This window comes from Chironomus tepperi, unplaced genomic scaffold (assembly GCF_022539635.2).
Source record: "Chironomus tepperi strain 1889 unplaced genomic scaffold, CSIRO-AGI_Ctep_v1 contig_196, whole genome shotgun sequence".
NCBI lineage: Eukaryota > Metazoa > Arthropoda > Insecta > Diptera > Chironomidae > Chironomus > Chironomus tepperi.
Window position 1 is genome coordinate 1,248,032 of NW_027226318.1, and position 20,930 is coordinate 1,268,961.

Genomic DNA, 20,930 nt, shown 5'->3' on the forward strand with positions numbered 1-20,930 from the left:
ATTTGTATTAATTTCATTGAATATTTATTTTATAAATTTAAAAGCTTTCAAAAGCTCATTTAAAAGCTCCATTAAGCTTTACTTAATCCATCTTTTAATTTTCTTTTCTCTACGAACTTTTGGAGATAATTAATGATGTCATTACTCGTTCGAGGTCCAATGTATCTCTCAAACCTCTTTCCATCTCGAAACATAATCAATATTGGATATTGTCGTACACCGAACTTCTGACAAAGAGGCTTAAAAGCTCCACAATCGATTTCAGCGATTAAAACATCCGATTGATCTTGATACTTTGTACCGACAAGTTCCCATATGTCAAAAATCTTCTTGCTGAATGTGCACCTATGGATGGAATTGAGAATTAGGTGATCTTTTAGGATTAACAAGTCTTACCATTCAGTAAAGAACTTAACAAACACATATTTGTTGTTCTTGAATATCTGCTTGTAATTTTTATCTGTCAGTGGCGTTGAGACATACTCTCCACTCTCAGAATTGGCTGCAATTACTGAAATCCTTAAAATTAGGTACAAAAGACACAAAAATAATTTTTTCCAACACGTCATTTCTCAACAAAAAGTTCAACGCAATTGAAATTGAAAACAGACAAAATGAGTAGGAACATGTGTTTTTGGAATTGGAATCGAGATGTTTTTAAGACTAGCATTGAGTAAAATAAGCTAAATAATGATTTAAAGAAATACTTATCCTTAGTAACCAAATCATTAAAATGATGGTTTTAAGTAAGTCTGTATGAATTTAGGTTATTAATAGTCTTCCCTAACCTAACTTTTCAATTATCTGATTACTGGATGCTAGAAATGATTTATATTTGCTATAAAATGTCAGTAATCCATTAATAAAGGATGTAACAAAAGCATTCATTCTGAATATTCAATATGTTTACAACTTCTCAAGAAAACCGATCATCCTTCAAACAACTCAAGCAACCATTTACTAGTGTTCATATTTGAACAAGTGCTGCTTTAAAAAATAATAAAACTCAACATTCTGCAGTCACAGTTAATATTGCTTAAAAAAATTTAATTGAAATGTTTTTAAAATAATTTTTAGGTACAATACTTAATGGCACTAATGGACTTTATTTTTAAAAGGATATTGATGGGTAAAATTTATAGTGATGAACTTCAACAGCAATTGCTCAGCTATGAGGACTGATATCTCTTCGAGGTTCAGTGTTTCATAAGAGTTCGATTCCATCACTAGGCTGCCATCCCAAGCCAAACAAAGGAAGATGGTTCATCCAGAGCTTGTTATTCAATACAAAATGAAAGGAGACTCCATTTGCAGTATTTTAGACACTACATGACATCCTTTAAAGCACCATGGCGAGCCTTCTCCAGTTGTGTCACTGAGAGATTATCAACCTTTTTGTAAAACTTTGCTTACGTCTACACTGTTTACTTTATCTTGTATTTTGACGTCCAAAGGTGTTGTCCAAATCAAAAGCGGACTTTTTGGTTTACAGGTGTATTGCCTTACCATAGTAGACACCAGATTAATAGTCTGAGTTGGCGTTTTGTCAAGAGTAGTAGCAACGCACACTATAATTATCGATGTCATAAATTAATTGTTTGAATTGAAATTTACTGTAAATTACAATACAGGAATTAATTCCTGTTGATCTTTATGATGAATTGTAAGACGTGAACAACTAATTTAATGATAAATTACCAAAAATAGTCAGTTATAGTCAGCTATAACTGAATAAACTTAGTTCCACACAACTGTTAATAAAAGAATAATTTTAACTGAGCATCCTTTGAAATTTATGACTTTATTAAATTTATTATAAGGTTTTTACATCGAATCACATCTTTTTATCCAGTTCTTGAAGAAGTCTGATTGTCTTTCATCAGAATGGAAACGTCCTGAGCGAGTGATGGGAAGTACCTTAATATCGTCACCCTTTCTCTTGATACAGAAAGTACGTGGCATACGATATTTCATTCCAAACTTAACGTCTGGATCAACATAATCAAGTAAATTATCGAATAATCCTTTGCATGTTCCTTCAGCGAATTTGTTGCAGTTAAGATAGTGATAATCCCAGCCTTCGTTGCCTCCAATAGCTTTGAAGCCATTGATGACTGTGAACTTTGTTTTCCATGATTTCTTGCACCTGTATAATAAGTCATTAGAAACAATAAACTTAATATTCAGTACTTTACTTACCATGACAAACCGAATGTGATAATTCTTTTACCATCCTTCTTCCAGGCATCATAACCTTGTCCGGTTGTTTCGCATTCGTTGTAATAGTCATACTCTTCTGAGCAGACGAATGCCACGCACGAAATAAGTGCGAGAACTATGAAGTACTTCATGGTTATTATCACAGAAAATCTATATTAAAAGTGATGCTTATCATATGGATGTTAAATAAATTTATACACTTTTGATGACTCTCTAGAGACATCTGGATGTGAGAATTTTAGTTTTAAATGACGGAATTTGTGATAGCTGGATATTTTTCAAGGAAATTTAAGGTTTCGTAAATTGAAAATTCCGTTATTAAATTTAAATGGTTTGAATTAGGTGGTAGTAGGCTTGGTGTCTAAGTCATTAGTTTGATGACTAATTGAAGCTCTAAGAGGATCGGTGAATCATGCCCAGAGGTCCAAGACAAATCTTACTCACTTCGGTTGAACTAAATATATTTTAATTTGTATGAAATGTTATACTTCACAAGTTATAGCAGAATAAAGTCCGATGTATTTAAATTGAACTCAAACAGATTTGAATCTCTGTCGGATCTATCTTTGATACAGTTTGACACATTACAAATTATAAACTTGAATCAATTGGAATTATTAATCAAATTGCTGCAATTATAAAACTGTCTATTTCTACAATGTAACTTCATCCAAAGAAAGTTAAAGCTAAGCTAATGCACAACAAGAAGTAAAAATTATAAAAGCAATAAGCAATCGATTGCAGACAATCAGTATCTTATCGTGTGTTGTTGAGTGCAAATCAAAAATATATCAAAATAGTGAAAATAAAACCAAAAATGAACCGAATTGTGAGTGAAAATGAAATTAATTAAAAAGTAAAAATTTAAAATCAATTTTCTCGTCTAGAAACTGCTTTTTATTGTGAGCACATGCGTGTCAAGTGTTTTGTCATTCATCGACAGCAGTAGTAATCGATTTAGTTTTAATCAATTAGTGAGTCCAACGGAATCGTATGTAGGTCCGAGTTCATATGAAATATCACACAAATCAATTGATCATGATTATCCAGCTTTTGGAAATTTTGGTCATCTACTGAATTTGGAGGAACCGCAAATTAGTTCTTCTTTCTCATCCTATGGACCTTCAGATGAAAGTGATTTTTCAAGTACAAGCTACATCAATTATCCGTCAACAAACAGTATAGTTCATGAACCTCCAAAATCATCGCCAATGAGTTCAAGCTATTCAGACATATCGCATGATTCTCAGCAACTTCCGGAACATTCAAGTTCCTTTTTTGATTCATCGTCACAGCAGATTTCACCTGAATTTAAATCCTTATTTGAATCAATGTTCGCACAACTACAACAAAACAATCAGAATTCACTTTCCAACTCAGCATCGAATGAAGAAGTTCCAGTTAGTCAACACATAGAAGTCACTAGACCTGTTGTTGTACCTGTTTATAAGAAATTTCCATACCCTGTCTCAAAAGATTTTCATGTTGCAATCCCACATCCAGTTTTAGTTCCTGTACCTGCACCATATCCAGGTTTGTTGAGTCTCATAATTTTAGACATAAAATCCTAAATTATTTCAATTTTCTAGTCAATGTCCTCATAGCAGAACCAGTCGCTGTTCCAGTCGTTAAAGAAATCAAGGTTCATGTAGAAAGAGAAGTAATGTATCCAGTTGACAAACATGTCCCCGTTGAGGTTGAAAAACCAATTCAATTTTATGTTGAGAAGCATTATCCAGTATATGTCAATAGACCATATCCAGTTAAGGTAAGTGACATGATAGAGCATTGAATATTTATAGAAACTGGAAAATCAAACTTTAAATTAATAATCTTTCCAGATTCCAATAGTAAAGACAATAATCCACAAATCACCGAAGAAATGGTCAAGAGAAGAAGAAGAAGCCGACGCAATCAAAAGAATCGGAAAATTCAATGAAAAATTCAAGTCATTAAAATACAAATTGTTCAAAAAGAAGTCTAATCAATCACTTAGCCAAACGAAAGTGAATTAAAGTATTTTACAGCACTTATTTAAAGGGTTCATTATTTATTTTAGTAAATAAATCTTTTCGTGTTAGCTTCCACGTGTTTTGCACTTGTTATGAAACATTCGGCAATTATTTATTATATCTCTACCTTTTATATGATAAGACTGTTTAATTGAGCATGAAAAGAATTTGCAATAAAAGTAAAATGAAATTTTTTTAAAAATATTTGATCTTTTTCACTTCTTCATTTTTGTAATTGCGTGCTCGTAGTTGCTGAATATAGTCTGTAAATTAATTACATTCTATTTTTCATGTTTCGTTTTCCGATTCAACATTTTTAATCTACGTTTAAAGGTTTATTGCTGTGTTTTAAAATAATTAATGGGTAAATGATAAGTGCCATTGGCATTAATTGAACTTATAGCACATCAATCCAGCAATAAAACTAATTTATCACTGATTTATAAATAAATAAGATGTTTATTCTTCCGAGTCCAAAAACAGACTGAACAAAAGGGGTTTTGAACTATGCACAATAAATATTATTCAAATCTCAAATGAACGTTATAACAGATTTCACAGTTTCATCAAGTCACCTTAACGCGGCTATGCAATAATGTAACGCAGCGACGCAACAATGTATCGCAACTTTAAACTAGCTCTTCAGAGTTATTAGACTGTATCGTATGGACATTAAACACAAACACCCTCTAAACTACAATAAACATGCACAACTGCACATTCAACAGGTTGCTATTCTAAAACTATGGAAATTTCCGTTCCTAAGTAATAATTCAACCGGTTGCACAAAGTTGCTAAGCAACATAAAATTAGAATACAAAAGGATACCCATCATTAAAATGGCAACAATTCTTTTTGATTCTTCTAAAAATGAGTTATTTAAACTCACTGATAATTATAAAACAGTGAATCGGAAGCTTAAAGCTAACTACAAAACGGATACGTAAGAATAAACTTCCAAAAGTTGTTCCAAAATCTCAAATTTTTTTAAATTTTTCAGCAACAAAAATGAAATCAAGCCAGATGTGTTAAAGTCTGTAAACCTCTTCATACTAGCTGGTCCACAGCAGAAATTCAATGAAGTAGAATTGGAAGCAATGAAGGAATTTGTTAATAATGGAGGCTCCTTGATGGTCATGCTGGCTGAAAATGGTGAAAATTACTTTGACACAAACATCAATTTCTTATTGGAAGAATTTGGAATGAACATCAACTCAGATTCTGTGGTTCGACAGCATTACTACAAATATTTTCATCCAAAAGAAGCTGTTCTGAATGGATGTATAGTCTGTGAGAACATGAACAATGAATTGCTTAAAACGATTAAGAAAAGTCAGAATAATCAAAGCTTACTTGATGAAAAGTATGACATTGAAATAATATATCCATTTGGAGCTACAATTAATGTCATTAATCCATCAAATGTCCTCATTACAACATCAACCATTGCATATCCATTTAATCGTCCTGTCTGTGGATATTACACAAATGACAAAGGAGGTCAAATCCTTGCTATTGGATCTGGACATCTATTTACTGATAAATATATTGTCAATGAGCATAACATGTATGTCTGGGATTATTTCATTACACTTATGGTCGAGAAATCGATCAGCTATAAAGCAAAGGATTTCAATGACGTAGAAATTCATGACTATACAACAGTTCCAGACATCGTCTACATGTCTGAACAACCAAAGATCTGTCTTGTAGAATCATTCGACTGTGACATTCCTGCTGACTTTAAGAAGCTATTCGACATGACTCTTTACTCGATTAATAATGACCGCTTGCATGAAGTCGTTACTATGTATGAAAAACTTTACATAGAGTATGAGCCATTGAAAATTATCAAGCCACAATTTGAATTGCCTTTACCGCCTACACAACTTGCAGTTTTTCCTCCAATTTTCAGTGACTTGCCACCGCCACCAATTGAACTGTTTGATCTTGACGAGGCATTTAGTTCTGAAAAGTCTCAAATCACTCAATTGACTAACAAATGCTTTCAACATTCTGAAACTAAAGGATTTCGTGATATTGATCAAAAGGAACTGGAATATTTCATTCGTGAATGTGGACGCATTCTGAACATTTCGCATGACGACCAAATGTCTGCAAAAGAGATTTTACACACAATTTCTATTAAAATTGCAAATTATAAGAAACTTGATAAGGAATAATAAAGCACTGCTTTGCTCAACGGTCAAAAAATATTCAAAATAAAAATTCATACCCCTTAAACGGTTAATTTTCAAATTTTAGAAAAATACACACATACTCTTACAAAAATCTCACAAACACTATTAAAAGTTTAAAAAACTTAAACCACAAAAACATTTCGTGTTTCTAATTTGCTTTTAAATTAATTCTAAATGCAGTGGATTGAAGTTAACAGATAAAGATGCAACGAAGAGCTCGAATAAAGGCTGTTGCAAACTTGTCGAATGTAAGGAGAGGCACAAACAAGAACAATGCGGAAAATTCACAAGAAAATGAAATTTCGAAAAAAGATTCAAAAGATCAATTAAATGACATCCAGGAGAAGACATCCAACGAAAATGAACAAATTGTCACAGAAACAGTTGAAAAAGAGGTTGTTAATCAAGAAACATCGAGTAATTCAATCAATAAAGTTGATGACGTAAACACGAGTAATAATTTGCAGGATAAATTGAATGAAACGTCCAATAATTCTGATAACAGTGATAAGACAACATCACAGGATGACACTCCCGTCATCAAGGAAGCTGAAAAGGATGCCACAACAGCTCAGGAATCATTTAAAACACCTGTACAAGCAACGCCACGTGCAGAAAATACATCTACATCAAGTAGTAAATTTAGAAAACCGAAAATAGCACCGAGATTGAACATTGCACGAGCAGTTTCAAAACCTCAGGTAAGTTGCTTTAATGACTAAACAATTTCATTGAATTCTATGTCTATTTAATTAATGTTTTAGGAGGTGATTATTGAAAAGCCAAAAAATGTAATTGTTGAAGCACCAATTTTAAGTCCAGTTCATTCTGAAAAGGCACCAGAATCACCAATAAATGTATTTTCTCCTCCGAGTGCACCATTTTCGCCATCTCAAAGTGCACCATTTTCACCGCCTGCAAATACACCATTTTCGCCGCCTCTAAGTACACCGTTTTCACCGCCTGCAAGTACACCATTTTCGCCGCCTCCAAATACACCATTTTCGCCACCTCCAAGCAAGCAACGACCAGAAACGCCAAGAGACATTTTAGATTCTCCAGGATTTATAATTAATCACAATTTACATCATCCACCAACTCCACAATCACCATTTTATCCAGCAACACATTCAAGAATAAGAACTGAATCATTGTGTTCAATAAAATCAACAACAGTAGCTAATTTACAGCCCAGAAAAAAGGTTCGTACTGAAGATCAAAAAATTCTTGATAATAAACGAGAATCTCGGGAAAGATTAAGCAATAAACAGATAGAAAAGTCACAATTAAGGATGTTTGACATGATTTATTATAATCCAACAACAAATCCAATGAAGCCACGAGCAGCACCATCACCAAAGGATAAACCACCGAAAAAGATAGACTTAACTATGGAATTACCATCACCATCGCCGCCGCCAAAAGAAGAATCAAATGCTATAGCAGTTCCTCAATTGAAATTAAATGCAGATGGTGAATTGGTCCTTGATGAAGCATCTTTAGTTGTTGAAAATGAGGAACAGAAGAAGAACAGAATGATATTAGCAAATACGAATGTCGTCTATCATGATGAATTATCGGGAACTTATGGCTACTACAAGAGACAACAAAGAACTAAGGAATGGCCACAAGAAGAAACAATCAAATTCTATCGATGTCTGAATACTGTTGGAACTGATTTTTCGCTTATGCTTAATCTTTTTCCAAATCGTTCTCGTCGTGATCTCAAATTAAAGTTTAAAAAGGAAGAGAAAAACAATCCAAATTTAGTCGATAAAGCCTTATTAAATCACAATACATTTGATATTGAGGAGCTGCAACGAGAGCTCGATGAGGAAGATGAGATTAGGCGGAAGGAAGCAGAAAGTAAGACTAGTGAAGTTAAGGAATTAGTTAAGCGTAAAATTCTCAAAAAACAGGAAGCAAAAGCTAAGGCACGTCAGCAGGACAAGGCGAAAATTGAGAAAATTCTAAGTGATGGTGATCTTGTGCTGAATTCTGTTGACAATCCAACTCTGGAACTAAAGGAAAATATGGAAAAATCAGAGGCAGCTGGAAAACGTAAACGAGCACCAAAAAGGAAAAATGTCAAGGCTGAGCCTTCGATGGAATTTAAGAAAATCATGCTGCATGCTAAAATTAATGAGTCCATTTCCATCAATGTGTTAAGGCCACAACATCCTGTACCCGAATCTATTGTTGTTCCAAAAGAACAACCAGAACCGAAAACAGCAATTGTGTACGAGGAAATGACATCAAATGCCAGTATGGACTCAATACAGCCAGAAACATCAACATTGTCAATAGTTGCAAAGATCGAAAAGGAACCGAAAACAATTATTGACAAGCTTATATCCGATTTGCCAAAAGAAGCTCAGCTAGATATTGAAAATCAGGACACGATGCTCAGTAAAACTGGACGATTTATTTCTGATTTAATAACTGATTCCTATCGTGATACTCAAGAAAATGAAAATGACTATTTGATGGAGGAAGAGGAGGAACAAATTGATACTTATAGCTGTAATCTATCAAATGTCAAAAAGGAGGAACCGAGCCAAAAGAAAACCGTAGAGGAAAGCTTTATAGAACCGATTGAGTCCAACGATGTGTCATTAAATGATATAGATGTACAGCCTATAGCTTCGCCTATAGAATTCACAGAATCGAATAACATTGAGGAACAGTCAATAAATTCAACACTGGTTCCTTTTGAAATGACAACTGAAACTGTCATAGAACAGAGAATTGCAAGTCCTGAGCCTTCACATGAGCCTCCAACAGTTGCAGTCGAGTCCTCGTATTGTCCTTCAATAATTGCAGCCGAGCCTTCATATGAAGCTCCAATTGTTGCAGTCGAGCCGTCTTATGATCCTTCAAAAGTTGCAATCGAGCCTTCATATAATCCATCGATTATTTATGAACAGCCATCTTATGATCAATCTGAGATATCTACAAATCCATCTGTTTTGTCTGTAGAGCCATCATGTCCATCGATATCTGGAGAGATTTCTTATGATCCGTCTATAGTTTCAGTCAAATCGTCATTTACTCCTTCGGTATTGTCGACGGAGCCTTCAATTATTTCTACATCACAAAATCCGTCAATATCATCAGCTGAGACATCATTTGATCTGACAAGTATATCCGTTGATCAACCAAGTATCGCAACAGAACCATCTTATAATTTAGCAGGTATAAATACAGAACAATCGACTCTATCTGCCGAGGAATCAAATAATCAAGTGTCTTCAGAGTTTACTGATCATTCAGTAATTTGTACAGAACCAGAACAAGAAACAATTTGTATTGAAGACCCAGAACCAACAGCAGATGAACCTTTAGATGATGAAAGTTTCTTAAATTCACTGGATCTTGAAAGATTGGTGATTGTTGTGAAGCAGATTAATGGAAAAGACTTTTATGATATTCACGAGACGGACGGAGACATGCAGAACCTTTCAGATAAGCCACTAAACTTGCCACGGCATATTGTTGATTTAATTGTCGATGCAATGACACAAGATGATTAATGTGCATTTGACATTGAAAAATATTTTTTGTCTATTTTGTAATTAAAGTATGCTTTGATTTTAGCAGTAAGAGGAATAAAAACAGTTTTTATTTGTTAATTGATAACGGAAGTGACCAAATTTAGTTATTAGTTCTGTTACTATTAATGTTGTTTAAATTTAATTCAGAGATCCAGGAACTCGATGGCATCATCGCATAATTGGCGATTCCACACATATTTCCATTGTTTCGAGCGATTCTTCCATATCCTTAAAATCAGAAGTAAATGAATTTGTTCCAAAAAGTCATGACATACTGTCAGCAAAGCCTTACCATATTCACCCCAATCAAGTCCCCAGCTATTCTTGATAATCCAAAAGTCTCCAAATTCAGGATCAGTTCCATAGCCAACAATAGTAATTGCGTGATTGTAGCTGTAATGGAAATGATAGTCAGGAACATATGCCAGATTGTGTATTTAAAGTTTACGGACCTGTTGAGATCATTTGGACAGTCAGGCTCAGAGAAAACTCCCCCACCATATTGTGTGAAGCCATCCGAAGCATAAATGACCACTACAATCGGACCATAATTATATACCAAGTATTTCATATAGTCTTCATCTCCATTCAGTTCCTCTGGAAGTTCAAATATGAAATTTAGAGTTTGTTGGAGTTGGAAGTGATTTAATTTACCCTCATAGGTATCATTGATGTACAAGGCTTTTCCAAAGCGATTTGCAAAGCAGTCTGACTGATATGCGACGTACGGATAGGATGAATCAGTTGTTATTGCATTGTCAACAACATATTTGAAGCTGGAAAATAGGAAATTGAATTATTAAGACACTGATGTAGGAGGAACAGTAGATGACTGTTTATATGTGTTAATATCAATAAAGGATGTCTGTTCATGCAATCTATGGATGTCCAAGAACAGAATGTACAACAATAAATCCAGAAACCCAAACTTTACCTATCCGTTGGCCATCCTGAAAGAGAAAGTCCATAAAAATCACATCAATATCATCAAACTCATCAATCCTTACCTCCATCACATCCACCATCTGCAGCATTACAGTCTAGAATTTCCTGCTTCGATAAGACACTTAAATTACCGCGAATGACAATCGTTAAATATTCCAGAACTGCAAGTGGCTGTAAAATAGACATAAAAAATTAAATTAATTTCCATTAAAAATTCAAATGACTTACGGCAAATATCCAACAAGCACTAGAATCAACCGGTGAATAAATTGAAAAAGAATTAATGTAAATTTAATCCGGAAACATGAAAAAAAGAGTCAACATGAATTACCCGCAATCAGCTACAAAAGAAACAATCGAGTTAGTTATGACTCATAAATTAATTTTCCATGTTCTTACCTTGATCTCTTACTGGTGAGTTCCAGTCGGTCCAATTTGCGCTGTCTGGAAGTTCTGTATCAGACATTCGAGTTGACAAGGACTTACCAACCTTCTTCCTTAATGACTTACTCTTAGTATTTGTGGCACTTGTCTTTTTGGCACCCATTCGATTTTTGACCTTCCAATCGTGGCTTTTATCAGAGTAAGCATTTGTGGCACGTCTGTAAGTTTTGTTCCTTTGCTGATTGTGCTGTGCGTCATTTTTGGTATTTTGTTCGTATGCTTTTCTTGCGTCTGCTTCTTCTTGTGCTGTTCTATATACCTTGCCGTGTTGTTTCTGGAATTAATGGACGTTATTTAGGTATGATACTTAATTAAGGGTTTATGAGTCATTCAAATAAGTTAGAGACATTTTGTCTAGTAAATGTCTAGCTATTGTCGCTTATGGATGTCAGTTAATCATCATTAGACATAAAAACATCCAGTATACCTTAAATTCTGCAAACTTGTCTTTTGCTGCCGACGGTTTTGTTGGCTTTGGTTTAAGATTGTTGGCTCCTTTCGGTGGTTTTTTGGTACTTGATGCAACATCTGATTTTTTGGCTGGTGACTTTGTAGCCTGTCCATCAATAAATACGAAACAGACACAAATCACCACAAGAATCAGAACGAATTTTATATCACCTCTCATTTTAGAAGTGATAAGCTATACTGACGATTTTTAGACTATGAATATTGGTAAAGGATTACTATTTGTTGGCAAGCGGATGTATGTAAACATGTGAGGAATTGAGTATAACATTTAATACAAGTATGGAAGTTGTTCTATTTTATTAAAATTTGTGTTTTTTGTGGGCTATGAGTTACGGCAGTTTTAAAAACATTAGTGTGAACATGTTCACTCATGGCTGATGTAAGCCTATCCAATGAAATTAGATTTTGACCAGATGACCCTATCTAAAATGGGATTTTTAATCCTAGGATTTATTTAATCCGAATTTAAATCCTAGGATTAATTTTTAATTCCTTCAAAATTTGATTGTTTCTGCAGAAAAGTGCATGGTCACCTAATATTCTGAAACTGATGATCCTCAAAGCATTCATACGAGTCACAATATAGACCATACTTTCAATTTTTAAAATGAAATTAATTTATTTAAGTCATTAAAAATTAATATTTTTTTACAACAAATTTGATTCCAATCTTTATAAATATAACATACCAATATTACAAGCTATTAAATGTAGGAACATGAACCAATAAACTTGACATATTTTTCCAATTAAAATTTTTGAATATCATAAAATCCAATTACAGCACATATTAAAATTTTTAATACTTTTGATTCTTAAAATAATTTAAATTGGTTCCTTTACTTTTTAAAATCACTTACATCGTAGCTGAAATCAACAGCCTTATTATCAATTCCTAATTGGAATGGTTTACCATCATCAAACATTTGGAATATGGAATTAATATTGCCACATCCATTTTGTTCAGTTGTTGACTGAATTGATACTTCATTAACTATATTAAGCTTATCTTCACTCTTCATGTGTGCTAGGTGCGGTAAATGTGGATTGGATATAGCTCTACGAATTGAACTTTCAATTCGCGATGATGCATCCATAACCATATTATGTGCTATTGTTGAAATTTTACGTTCTGGATGATTTGCTGTTGACGTTTTTCGGAATATTCCTGACTTATTCTTGGGGATTTGATCGGCAATTTCTTGAATTTTCTTATCACTAAAGTATTGGGTAATGTATGATGCTGCAAGTCCTAATGTTATTGTAAGTAAAGTTCCAATCATTGAATACCACATGTAGCTGACTTTATAGATTGATGTGTACCATGCGCCATCATTAATGCTTTCCACTATCGTTGGTGCTGCTGATAATGTAGCATTAACAATACAACTGCATTGATCGACAGATGTTTCCAGAAATTCAGTTTCTTCTCCATATGCCAAGGCAAAGATTCCTAAAGTAACAACCAGCATTGTTGACAAAAGTCCGCCGTAAAGTGCGCCTTTAAGGTTTGCCTGTTTAAAGAATATTCCAAGTGAAAATAATCCCAAAGCAATTCCGCCAATCAATCCATTCAATGTTAATGTTGCTTGAAGAATTCCTCTTCCTTCAACGATAAATATCAATGCAAAGGACAAAATTCCATATCCAAAATTCATCCATTTTGCATATCTTGTTGCATCTTGTGGTGAAATTTTGACATTCAAGCCAGAAACACAAAGGTCTTCTAAAGTTACAGCCGATAACGAGCTCAAACATGCAGCAACAGTTCCAAGACTAGCAGCAAAAACTCCAGCAACAAAGATGCCAGAGAATGCTGTAAAATGTCCAAATGTATCCATTATGTAAAAGGGCATTAGCTGATCTTGTCCACTAATCATTCCAGCTTTCAATGGATCACAATTTTCATAATGAGCAAACATTATCCAACCAGTGTAAAAGTTGATGAAGAAGAGCGATGCCAGACCAAAAACGGAGAGAGTCAAGGCAATTTTTGCTTTTGTAAGACTTCTTAGTGACATTGCTTTTTGAACTGTAGCTTGATTTACACAAAGTAATGATGACCAATAAAAGAATCCACCAATTACAACAGAAAAGACGGTGTGACGTTTTGTTGGATTTGTATCAAAGCTGTTATGAAGAAAACAGAAAGGAATAAATTATTAGATAATTTAATTAAATGAAAAAATTTAACGGCTTTTCAAATTTTAACGGCTTTTCAAATTTTAAATAATCTTGAAGTTCAAATTTTGAACTTATGAAAATTTCAAAACCCAAATTACCGTTAAACGACAGCAAAAATGTATTTTAAATCAATTTGTTACTCACTCAAGGAAATCCATTCTTCCGTGCTCGTAATTGATTTTAAAAATTGCAGCAATTCCACCTTCTTGCATATAAGTTCCGAGTACGAGAACCAAGAGAAGAGAAACTAACAGTACACAAGTTTGAAATGTGTCAGCAATAACAACAGCCTTTAAGCCGCCTTGACTCGAGTAGAAGATGCAGACGATATAAATTAACACGATAGCTAAACGTGTGTCGAGACCTGTGGCTTTTGATAATGCGATGGCTGGTGCCAACACAGAAACTGATGTGTAGAAGCACATTTGTAAGATGTAAAGGATGGCACCAAAAACTCTCAGTTCTTTACCAAAACGAACGCCTAGATATTCATAGCATGATGTTAATTTCATAGTGTCGTAAATTGGATAGAAAACATTAAGTGCCACAGGAATAACTAAAATCATGGCAAAGACGATCAAAGCATACTGAGATCCATTGAAATACATTTCTGCAGGGTTTCCAAGAAGTTCAATGGCCGTGATAAAGCTTGTTGTTAAACTCAATGTTACTGGAAAGATTGACATTCCACTGCCAAGCATAAAGTCACTCGATGACGACGAATCTGCAGGTTTATCAAAAAATCCATAAAATACACCAATTCCAAGTGAGATGGCCAGCATCGCACCAACAACAGAATAGTCATATGGTGTAAATTGAGTTGCTTCATGATCTTCGCATTGTATTTTGTCTTCCTCATTTTCCTTGAATTTTAAGAAATATTCAATACCTGATGGATCAAAATTTCCATCAATCAGGTGAATGTCAAGTGGTGTTTTCGTTGTCTCTGCATCAACACAAGAGATGACGTAGATTGTTGATAAAAATGTGATATACATAAACATCTTCATTATCACTCTTAATTACGATTCTGGATGTACCAAAAAAATATTTTTTCTGTGAGCTTTTAGGTATACTTAAAAATGTTTTTTTCTTTCTTTTTTCCTTATCGGGGAAACTTTTTGATAAAAATTTTTTAAATTATTTTTTTCACTTTTAATCTCTGTCTAAGTCCCACTTTTTATGTGATATTTTTCTGTATTCTCTTGAGTGGGGCGAGTAGTTTACATCGCAATTTGATTAATCAATCAAAATTAAATCAAATTCTTGCGGCAATAAATTTTAATTTAAGCTCCCAATCGAACTTAACGCCTGTAATTAAAGATAGAAAAGAGAAAATTTTATTAGAAAGAATGTCTAGTTGTTTCTGTAGTCAATCGTTTTAAATTGCTTGTTGTTATCTGGGAATGTTTGAGAATTTTAACGTATTTTAAATTTTTGAATTTTAACGGTTTTCTGAGATTTGAAAATGGTTTTAGTACATTTAGTACAAGATAAAAATTTCAAATTTTTAAAAACCGTTACTCTGTAAAAATCGAATAAATCTTGTCACATGCCGCATTAAATCAATCAATTGACTCTATTTTGAGTTGATTTGCATCCGACAAAGATCCACATAAATTTTCATCATTCCTATTGTCACTGAATAATTAAAAGAAATTCACGAGTAAATGACGGAACGGTAAATGAGTCGATATATCCACGAATAACAAGTGTTTTTAAGATATTCTCATATTTTTTTCTAGATAAGACGGGAATAATGTATTCAATGACGAGGTGTTTCTTCTCATACTGGATATGTCTGGCACATACTTATCATAACTGAACAAATGTGGACAATTAATAAATAGTTTCTTCATTAAAATGATACAAGGAACTTCATGTCATTTAATTCTGTTTACGTAAATCACGATCAATGGAAATAAAGCAGCATCACGACTTTCCCACATGTCCCAAAATTAAAACACTTATGAATTATTAGCAATAAATAGAAATTATTGACGTGCATAGCTAAATATAGTTTCGATAGATCTCATTACACAATAGATATCCAATATTATAATAGTCATAGTCAGTTACGTCTAGTTTGGTATCTATGCAATAAGAGTAAATTTTTCATATCCAAAATTGGGCCATTTAATACATTCGAAGGCTATTGATCATAAACAATTATTGAACTAGAACAATATCATCTATGTGCTGCTTAATTTTTTTTGGACAAAAGTAATTTACAGATATAAGTTCATAATCTAATTAACCAACATAAATGAGCTATTGAAGAATAGACAAGCATGGATTATGAAATAATCATCATTGTTGTTGAACTTTCTATTTGAAAATATAATAATGGAAATTTTCATTTTCTGTTCCGTGTCTTCATCTTGAGTCTTTTGTAGCTTATGCCTGCATTATTCTAGTTGATAATGAAATTAAGATGATATCTTTGGATTTGTTTGTGAATTTGGACTAGTTTGTGGTTGTTGTAATTGAAACAGTAAATATTTTGGAAATTGGATACAGAATCATAGGAAGTAGACAGTTGGTTGCTAGAGCAAATTCCGATCTTTGAGAAATTGAAAGAATTTTTGTGGGGGTCCTCGGTTTGAATAATTAAAAAAAATCATAACGGAAATTTTGAATTCAAAAATTTTGAAAAGAATTTCTGCGAAAAAATCAATTATTCAAATCGGAGTCATCCAGCATCAATATTGCCTCAGACATTGAACCTGCTCTAGTCATGAACAATGAATTGCAAATTTTCCAATATATTCTAATAATAAATCAGTGATCTAACAAGTACTGTCAATCAATTAATTCATATTGTCTGTGAAAAACACTTCAAACTGATAAGATACAGAAGATGGGATATTAAGGAATACTGTCTGTAAAGAACAATATTTCGGAAGTAAAATACAACCGGTTTTTTCCAATTTCATATCAATGACTAATGTTTTGATTTTCTTTAAAATAATTTTTGAGTACTTGACTTGAAGGTTGCCGATAAAGCTTTTATATCAGAACCTCCGAAAATTGGATTTAACCGAACACTTTGCAGAACAAAAAACACAGCATACTGCGATAAGAATTGAGGAGATTTTTTGAAAAACAAGTTATGTAATGTCTGCACCCCTACGTAGCTGGTCCAACCAAATAAATTTTAGGCACAGCACACTAACTATCCCCATAATTGCTCCATTTACATGACTAATTTACACGAATTAGCATAAGTCACAATAACTAAATTGTAACTCTTTGAAGTCTCATTCACGTCAATTCATTAATCGATCAATTAGCACTTAGCATCAAGAGCAAAAAAAAAGTCGTGAGTCAACAATAAAATAATAGAGCCACGAGTCACTCAAATAAAATCAAACAAACGATAATTCAGTTTGAGAAAATTATAGACTTATTCTCATCAATTTGCTGGATGGTTGACTTGACGATTCTAATTATCAGATTTTGACACAAACAAATGATTCCGTTTATCATATTAAGCGGTCCATTTGATGGCAATATGGAGTGAATTTGTTGCTTTTTGTTGAGGATCTGAGCTTTTTTGGGGGATTTTTGATAGTATTCCCTATCAGGCAAAGAGTATAAATTTAAGAGCTTGCTATCCTTACTTATACTAGATGAGCATGCTCTTTAAAGCACGCTATTTGTATGCTAAGACTTAGAACCTGCTTAGAACTGAAGAAAGCTACTGCTTCCACATGATTTGCATAAAATCGTGAAATTTGCTTCGATTCTAACTTAAGCAAGCTTTGAAAATTGTCTTCAATTTCCACGAGTAACTTAAAAACAAAGAAGGATCTCGAAATACTTAGTTCCGTCATTACAAAAATCGTGACTCATGAATTTGAAAAAATCTTTCACTTCCCTGACAACAGCAATCATATCCACTATTACAAAGTCAACTTACCGGTGTTTCCGTTTGCAAAATTTAAGGAATGTTCTGAATTGTATCTTGAAAATCCCGTTTTTATTTGTTGTATAATGCATTCGCTGCTGCGCTTTTTCTCGGACGAAAGTTCCTTCCGAAAATTAAGAACCTCCGCTTTTCACAATGAAGCTCACTTTTTGACTAAAAATTTTGTATAATAAAACTTTTAAATCACTTTCTGATAATTTGCAGGTCTTTTTTTTGTAAAATTGTTCAAGCGTGTCTTTTGGATATGTTGGTATCAAGTTATAATTTTAAAAAAATGATATATATTAAGTAGGTATTTTTTCCGCGTTATAAATTCGCTTTTGATTCTGTTTTTTTTTCACACAAATTAAAAAAAAGTTTCAATCTATCCTTTTGAAAACTCAAAACTAAACTGATTGCTGGTACTTCCTTCACTATTCAATTTATATACAATTTGTATTTTTTTTTAAAAATTTATTTTTCTTGTGACGATGATAACGATCAGTACGATAAAAACGCGAATACTTTTCGTGCATGTCTCTCAGAATATTCCGAACACTTTTGGATATATCCACTTTATATCAACGAACACAAACAGTTGACGAATTTTGTTTCTTCTTCGCTGTATTTTTGTTAGCTTTCATGACGTTTACTGAAGATGTCTTTGGAAACATCAGGAGATGATATTTGTACAATGTCTTTGCATTGTATCTGTTTTTGCTGCGCGATGTTCACGGTACTCGATGAAATCAAACCTGCTTGAGAAAAAAAATTCATGGATTTAAGTGTTAATTGATTGGAAGACATCGGATTTACTGACTTTATCCAGATAAACCTAAATCTTTTTAATTTTGTGTCAAAAATTAATTTTTGAAATTTTCCATTCAGTATCTGCGATGTGTTTTTCGTCTAAGATTTAAGACAGGGCTTTTATCTGCGATTTTTGTTTAATTTAGGCACGTAATTTGGATCATAACTTATCTACGTAAGACGCTGTCTGGCATGATTTGACAAGGAAATATTTGTTATATCAGAATCTTCCAGAAATGCGAAAAATTGGGGTCGAACAGATGTTACGAGATGATAAATGGACGTCATGAATGAATGACGTCTGAATTTTAAGGATCTGGAGATCTATAATCTCAATTTAAGTTACAAAACATCTGAACAACCCCTTACGTAACTTATGAACGACCCCCACAAATAAGAAAACATAATTCAAGGAAATCTGTGTACAGCTCCAGGTAAGCATGTGATAGCATTTTGGAGTAAATATGTTATTGTTTTAATGAAGATGCAAAGAGCACGTGTGATCATAAAAATTACGTTATCATGATAAGCATCGCTTCCTAGTCATCTGAATCTCATACAATATCAAAACATATTTTCAAGCTACTCAAATTTGTGGAAAATAGAGCATTAAATTAGTCAATGTGAATTTTCTCTACAGCAGGTATTTAGCAAACAAAAAAATACAGGAAGTATTCATGCCAAAACTACATGAACATCAATTAATCAAATCAATTAACAATATTATGACGTCATGAATATTCATGAACAGCCGCGAGTGCAACGACACTAGGTTTGAGAAAAATATAATAAGTGAATTAATGAAAATAAACAATAGATGTGCTATTCACTCATCAAAAGCTTCCAGGCGTGAAGTTTTATGGCAATCAACAATAACTTGTGGCAACAGACATTGGTGTTATGGCAGTAAACTTGTATTGATCCGCACACGCTATGCGGTGGATGAAAAAAGAAGAAATTTAAATGCCATCATGTGTACATTTGTCAAAAATCTCTGAATACACAAACATGCTTCATAATATTAAATGCCACTGACTGTTTATCGATCAATGAATTTCGGTAGCTTATGAATAATTTCACACATTATAGACGTTAATTGATAAAGTTAATAAACAGCAACATATGAATTGAATGTTCTGAATGGATGCATAAAAACGTGAATGACACCTGTCAGCATACATAATATAAAGCATATACATACAGAAGAGATTCATTTTTAGTCTACATTATTCATACGGATGATTTCAAAACGCATTTCCGTTCAGAATGTTACACTTGTTGATTTCAACTAACTATGGAATGGCACTTTATGGAACAATTCTTTATGAGTCAGCAGAGTTAAATAAATTCTATTCTCTTTTGTTTAAATTAAAATATGTGTGAATGACGAGGAAATCAGTTTCCTTTTGGTCAAAATTAATTTTATGCTTACATATTTCCATTTTGTTTCATTTGTCCCCCAAATTATCACGATGATTCTCTGCTATTTTGATCTGCACGAACATACGAAAAAAAAAACTGCACAATGTCACTTGTGGATGATGCTTTCTTTTGTTATGCTTATTCTCCTTCTCAAGGTTGCTAGATGATCGCTGATGATTGTTGAAATTTATTGTTTCATTCACAAAAACAAAATATGCAAAGGAGATATAAAATGAACAATCTTTCAAATGCTTCAATAATGAAATTAATGGTACATTTATTTCGTTTGTTTGGAATTATGTCAAGTATAAAGTATAATAAACTTAACTTACAAGATAGATTTATCATCTTGATTTTACTAATTCAATAGCACAGCACTCGACTTGAATGAGAAATTCCTGGTGATTTGATGGACTTTACACTGAAGGATGAAACTTAACACTGAGTTAACTTAATTAAATAGATTTTTTAATTAAAATTTAAAATTTTGCAATTTTTAAAAAACCAAAACAAATAAAGTTCAAAACGAAGTTCAAATTTTTTAAAATTCTAGAAAACGCTAGAAATTTTGCAATCATGATTTTGATCAACAATTAATTTAATAACAAAATAGATGATCTTTACACAAAAAGGATAATGATTGAAGTGTTAACAGATACATAATCTATCGATTAAGGAATCAAATTCAAAAAAAAGATGTTAAAAATCAAGGAATCATTTGTTTACAAAAAAATAAAAGTAAAGGTTAATAAAATTA

General features: G+C 32.9%; 5 protein-coding genes and 1 long non-coding RNA gene across 6 annotated transcripts; 2 read left to right on the forward strand and 4 right to left on the reverse strand.

Annotated features, from left to right (window-relative positions):
- Position 1: 1 nt before the first annotated feature.
- On the reverse strand, positions 2-592 carry LOC139089812 (uncharacterized). The gene is made up of 2 exons (XR_011544326.1): positions 397-592; positions 2-345 (listed from the first exon to the last, which is right to left on the reverse strand). It is a non-coding gene; the product is annotated as an uncharacterized lncRNA (long non-coding RNA).
- A 1,177-nt stretch (positions 593-1,769) lies between these two features.
- LOC139089845 (uncharacterized) lies at positions 1,770-2,393 on the reverse strand. The gene is made up of 2 exons (XM_070639475.1): positions 2,200-2,393; positions 1,770-2,146 (listed from the first exon to the last, which is right to left on the reverse strand). Exons 1-2 carry the CDS (start codon positions 2,349-2,351, stop codon positions 1,825-1,827), a joined length of 474 nt encoding a protein of 157 aa, XP_070495576.1. The 5' UTR covers positions 2,352-2,393; the 3' UTR covers positions 1,770-1,824.
- Positions 2,394-4,977: 2,584 nt separating this feature from the next.
- IFT52 (intraflagellar transport 52) lies at positions 4,978-6,415 on the forward strand. The gene is made up of 3 exons (XM_070639644.1): positions 4,978-4,997; positions 5,056-5,175; positions 5,233-6,415. Exons 1-3 carry the CDS (start codon positions 4,978-4,980, stop codon positions 6,413-6,415), a joined length of 1,323 nt encoding a protein of 440 aa, XP_070495745.1.
- A 130-nt stretch (positions 6,416-6,545) lies between these two features.
- On the forward strand, positions 6,546-10,086 carry Bdp1 (transcription factor TFIIIB component B'' homolog Bdp1). The gene is made up of 2 exons (XM_070639504.1): positions 6,546-7,134; positions 7,198-10,086. The coding sequence occupies exons 1-2, from the start codon at positions 6,637-6,639 to the stop codon at positions 9,964-9,966; spliced, it is 3,267 nt and encodes a 1,088-aa protein (XP_070495605.1). The 5' UTR covers positions 6,546-6,636; the 3' UTR covers positions 9,967-10,086.
- LOC139089980 (uncharacterized) lies at positions 10,026-12,004 on the reverse strand. Its single transcript, XM_070639645.1, has 10 exons — positions 11,804-12,004; positions 11,332-11,650; positions 11,264-11,273; positions 11,161-11,179; positions 10,995-11,103; positions 10,922-10,937; positions 10,642-10,763; positions 10,440-10,584; positions 10,280-10,380; positions 10,026-10,215 (listed from the first exon to the last, which is right to left on the reverse strand). Exons 1-10 carry the CDS (start codon positions 12,002-12,004, stop codon positions 10,088-10,090), a joined length of 1,170 nt encoding a protein of 389 aa, XP_070495746.1. The 3' UTR covers positions 10,026-10,087.
- Positions 12,005-12,440: 436 nt separating this feature from the next.
- On the reverse strand, positions 12,441-18,351 carry LOC139089882 (sodium-coupled monocarboxylate transporter 1-like). Its single transcript, XM_070639515.1, has 3 exons — positions 17,954-18,351; positions 14,176-15,342; positions 12,441-13,977 (listed from the first exon to the last, which is right to left on the reverse strand). Exons 2-3 carry the CDS (start codon positions 15,039-15,041, stop codon positions 12,687-12,689), a joined length of 2,157 nt encoding a protein of 718 aa, XP_070495616.1. The 5' UTR covers positions 15,042-15,342; positions 17,954-18,351; the 3' UTR covers positions 12,441-12,686.
- Between the last annotated feature and the right edge of the window lie 2,579 nt (positions 18,352-20,930).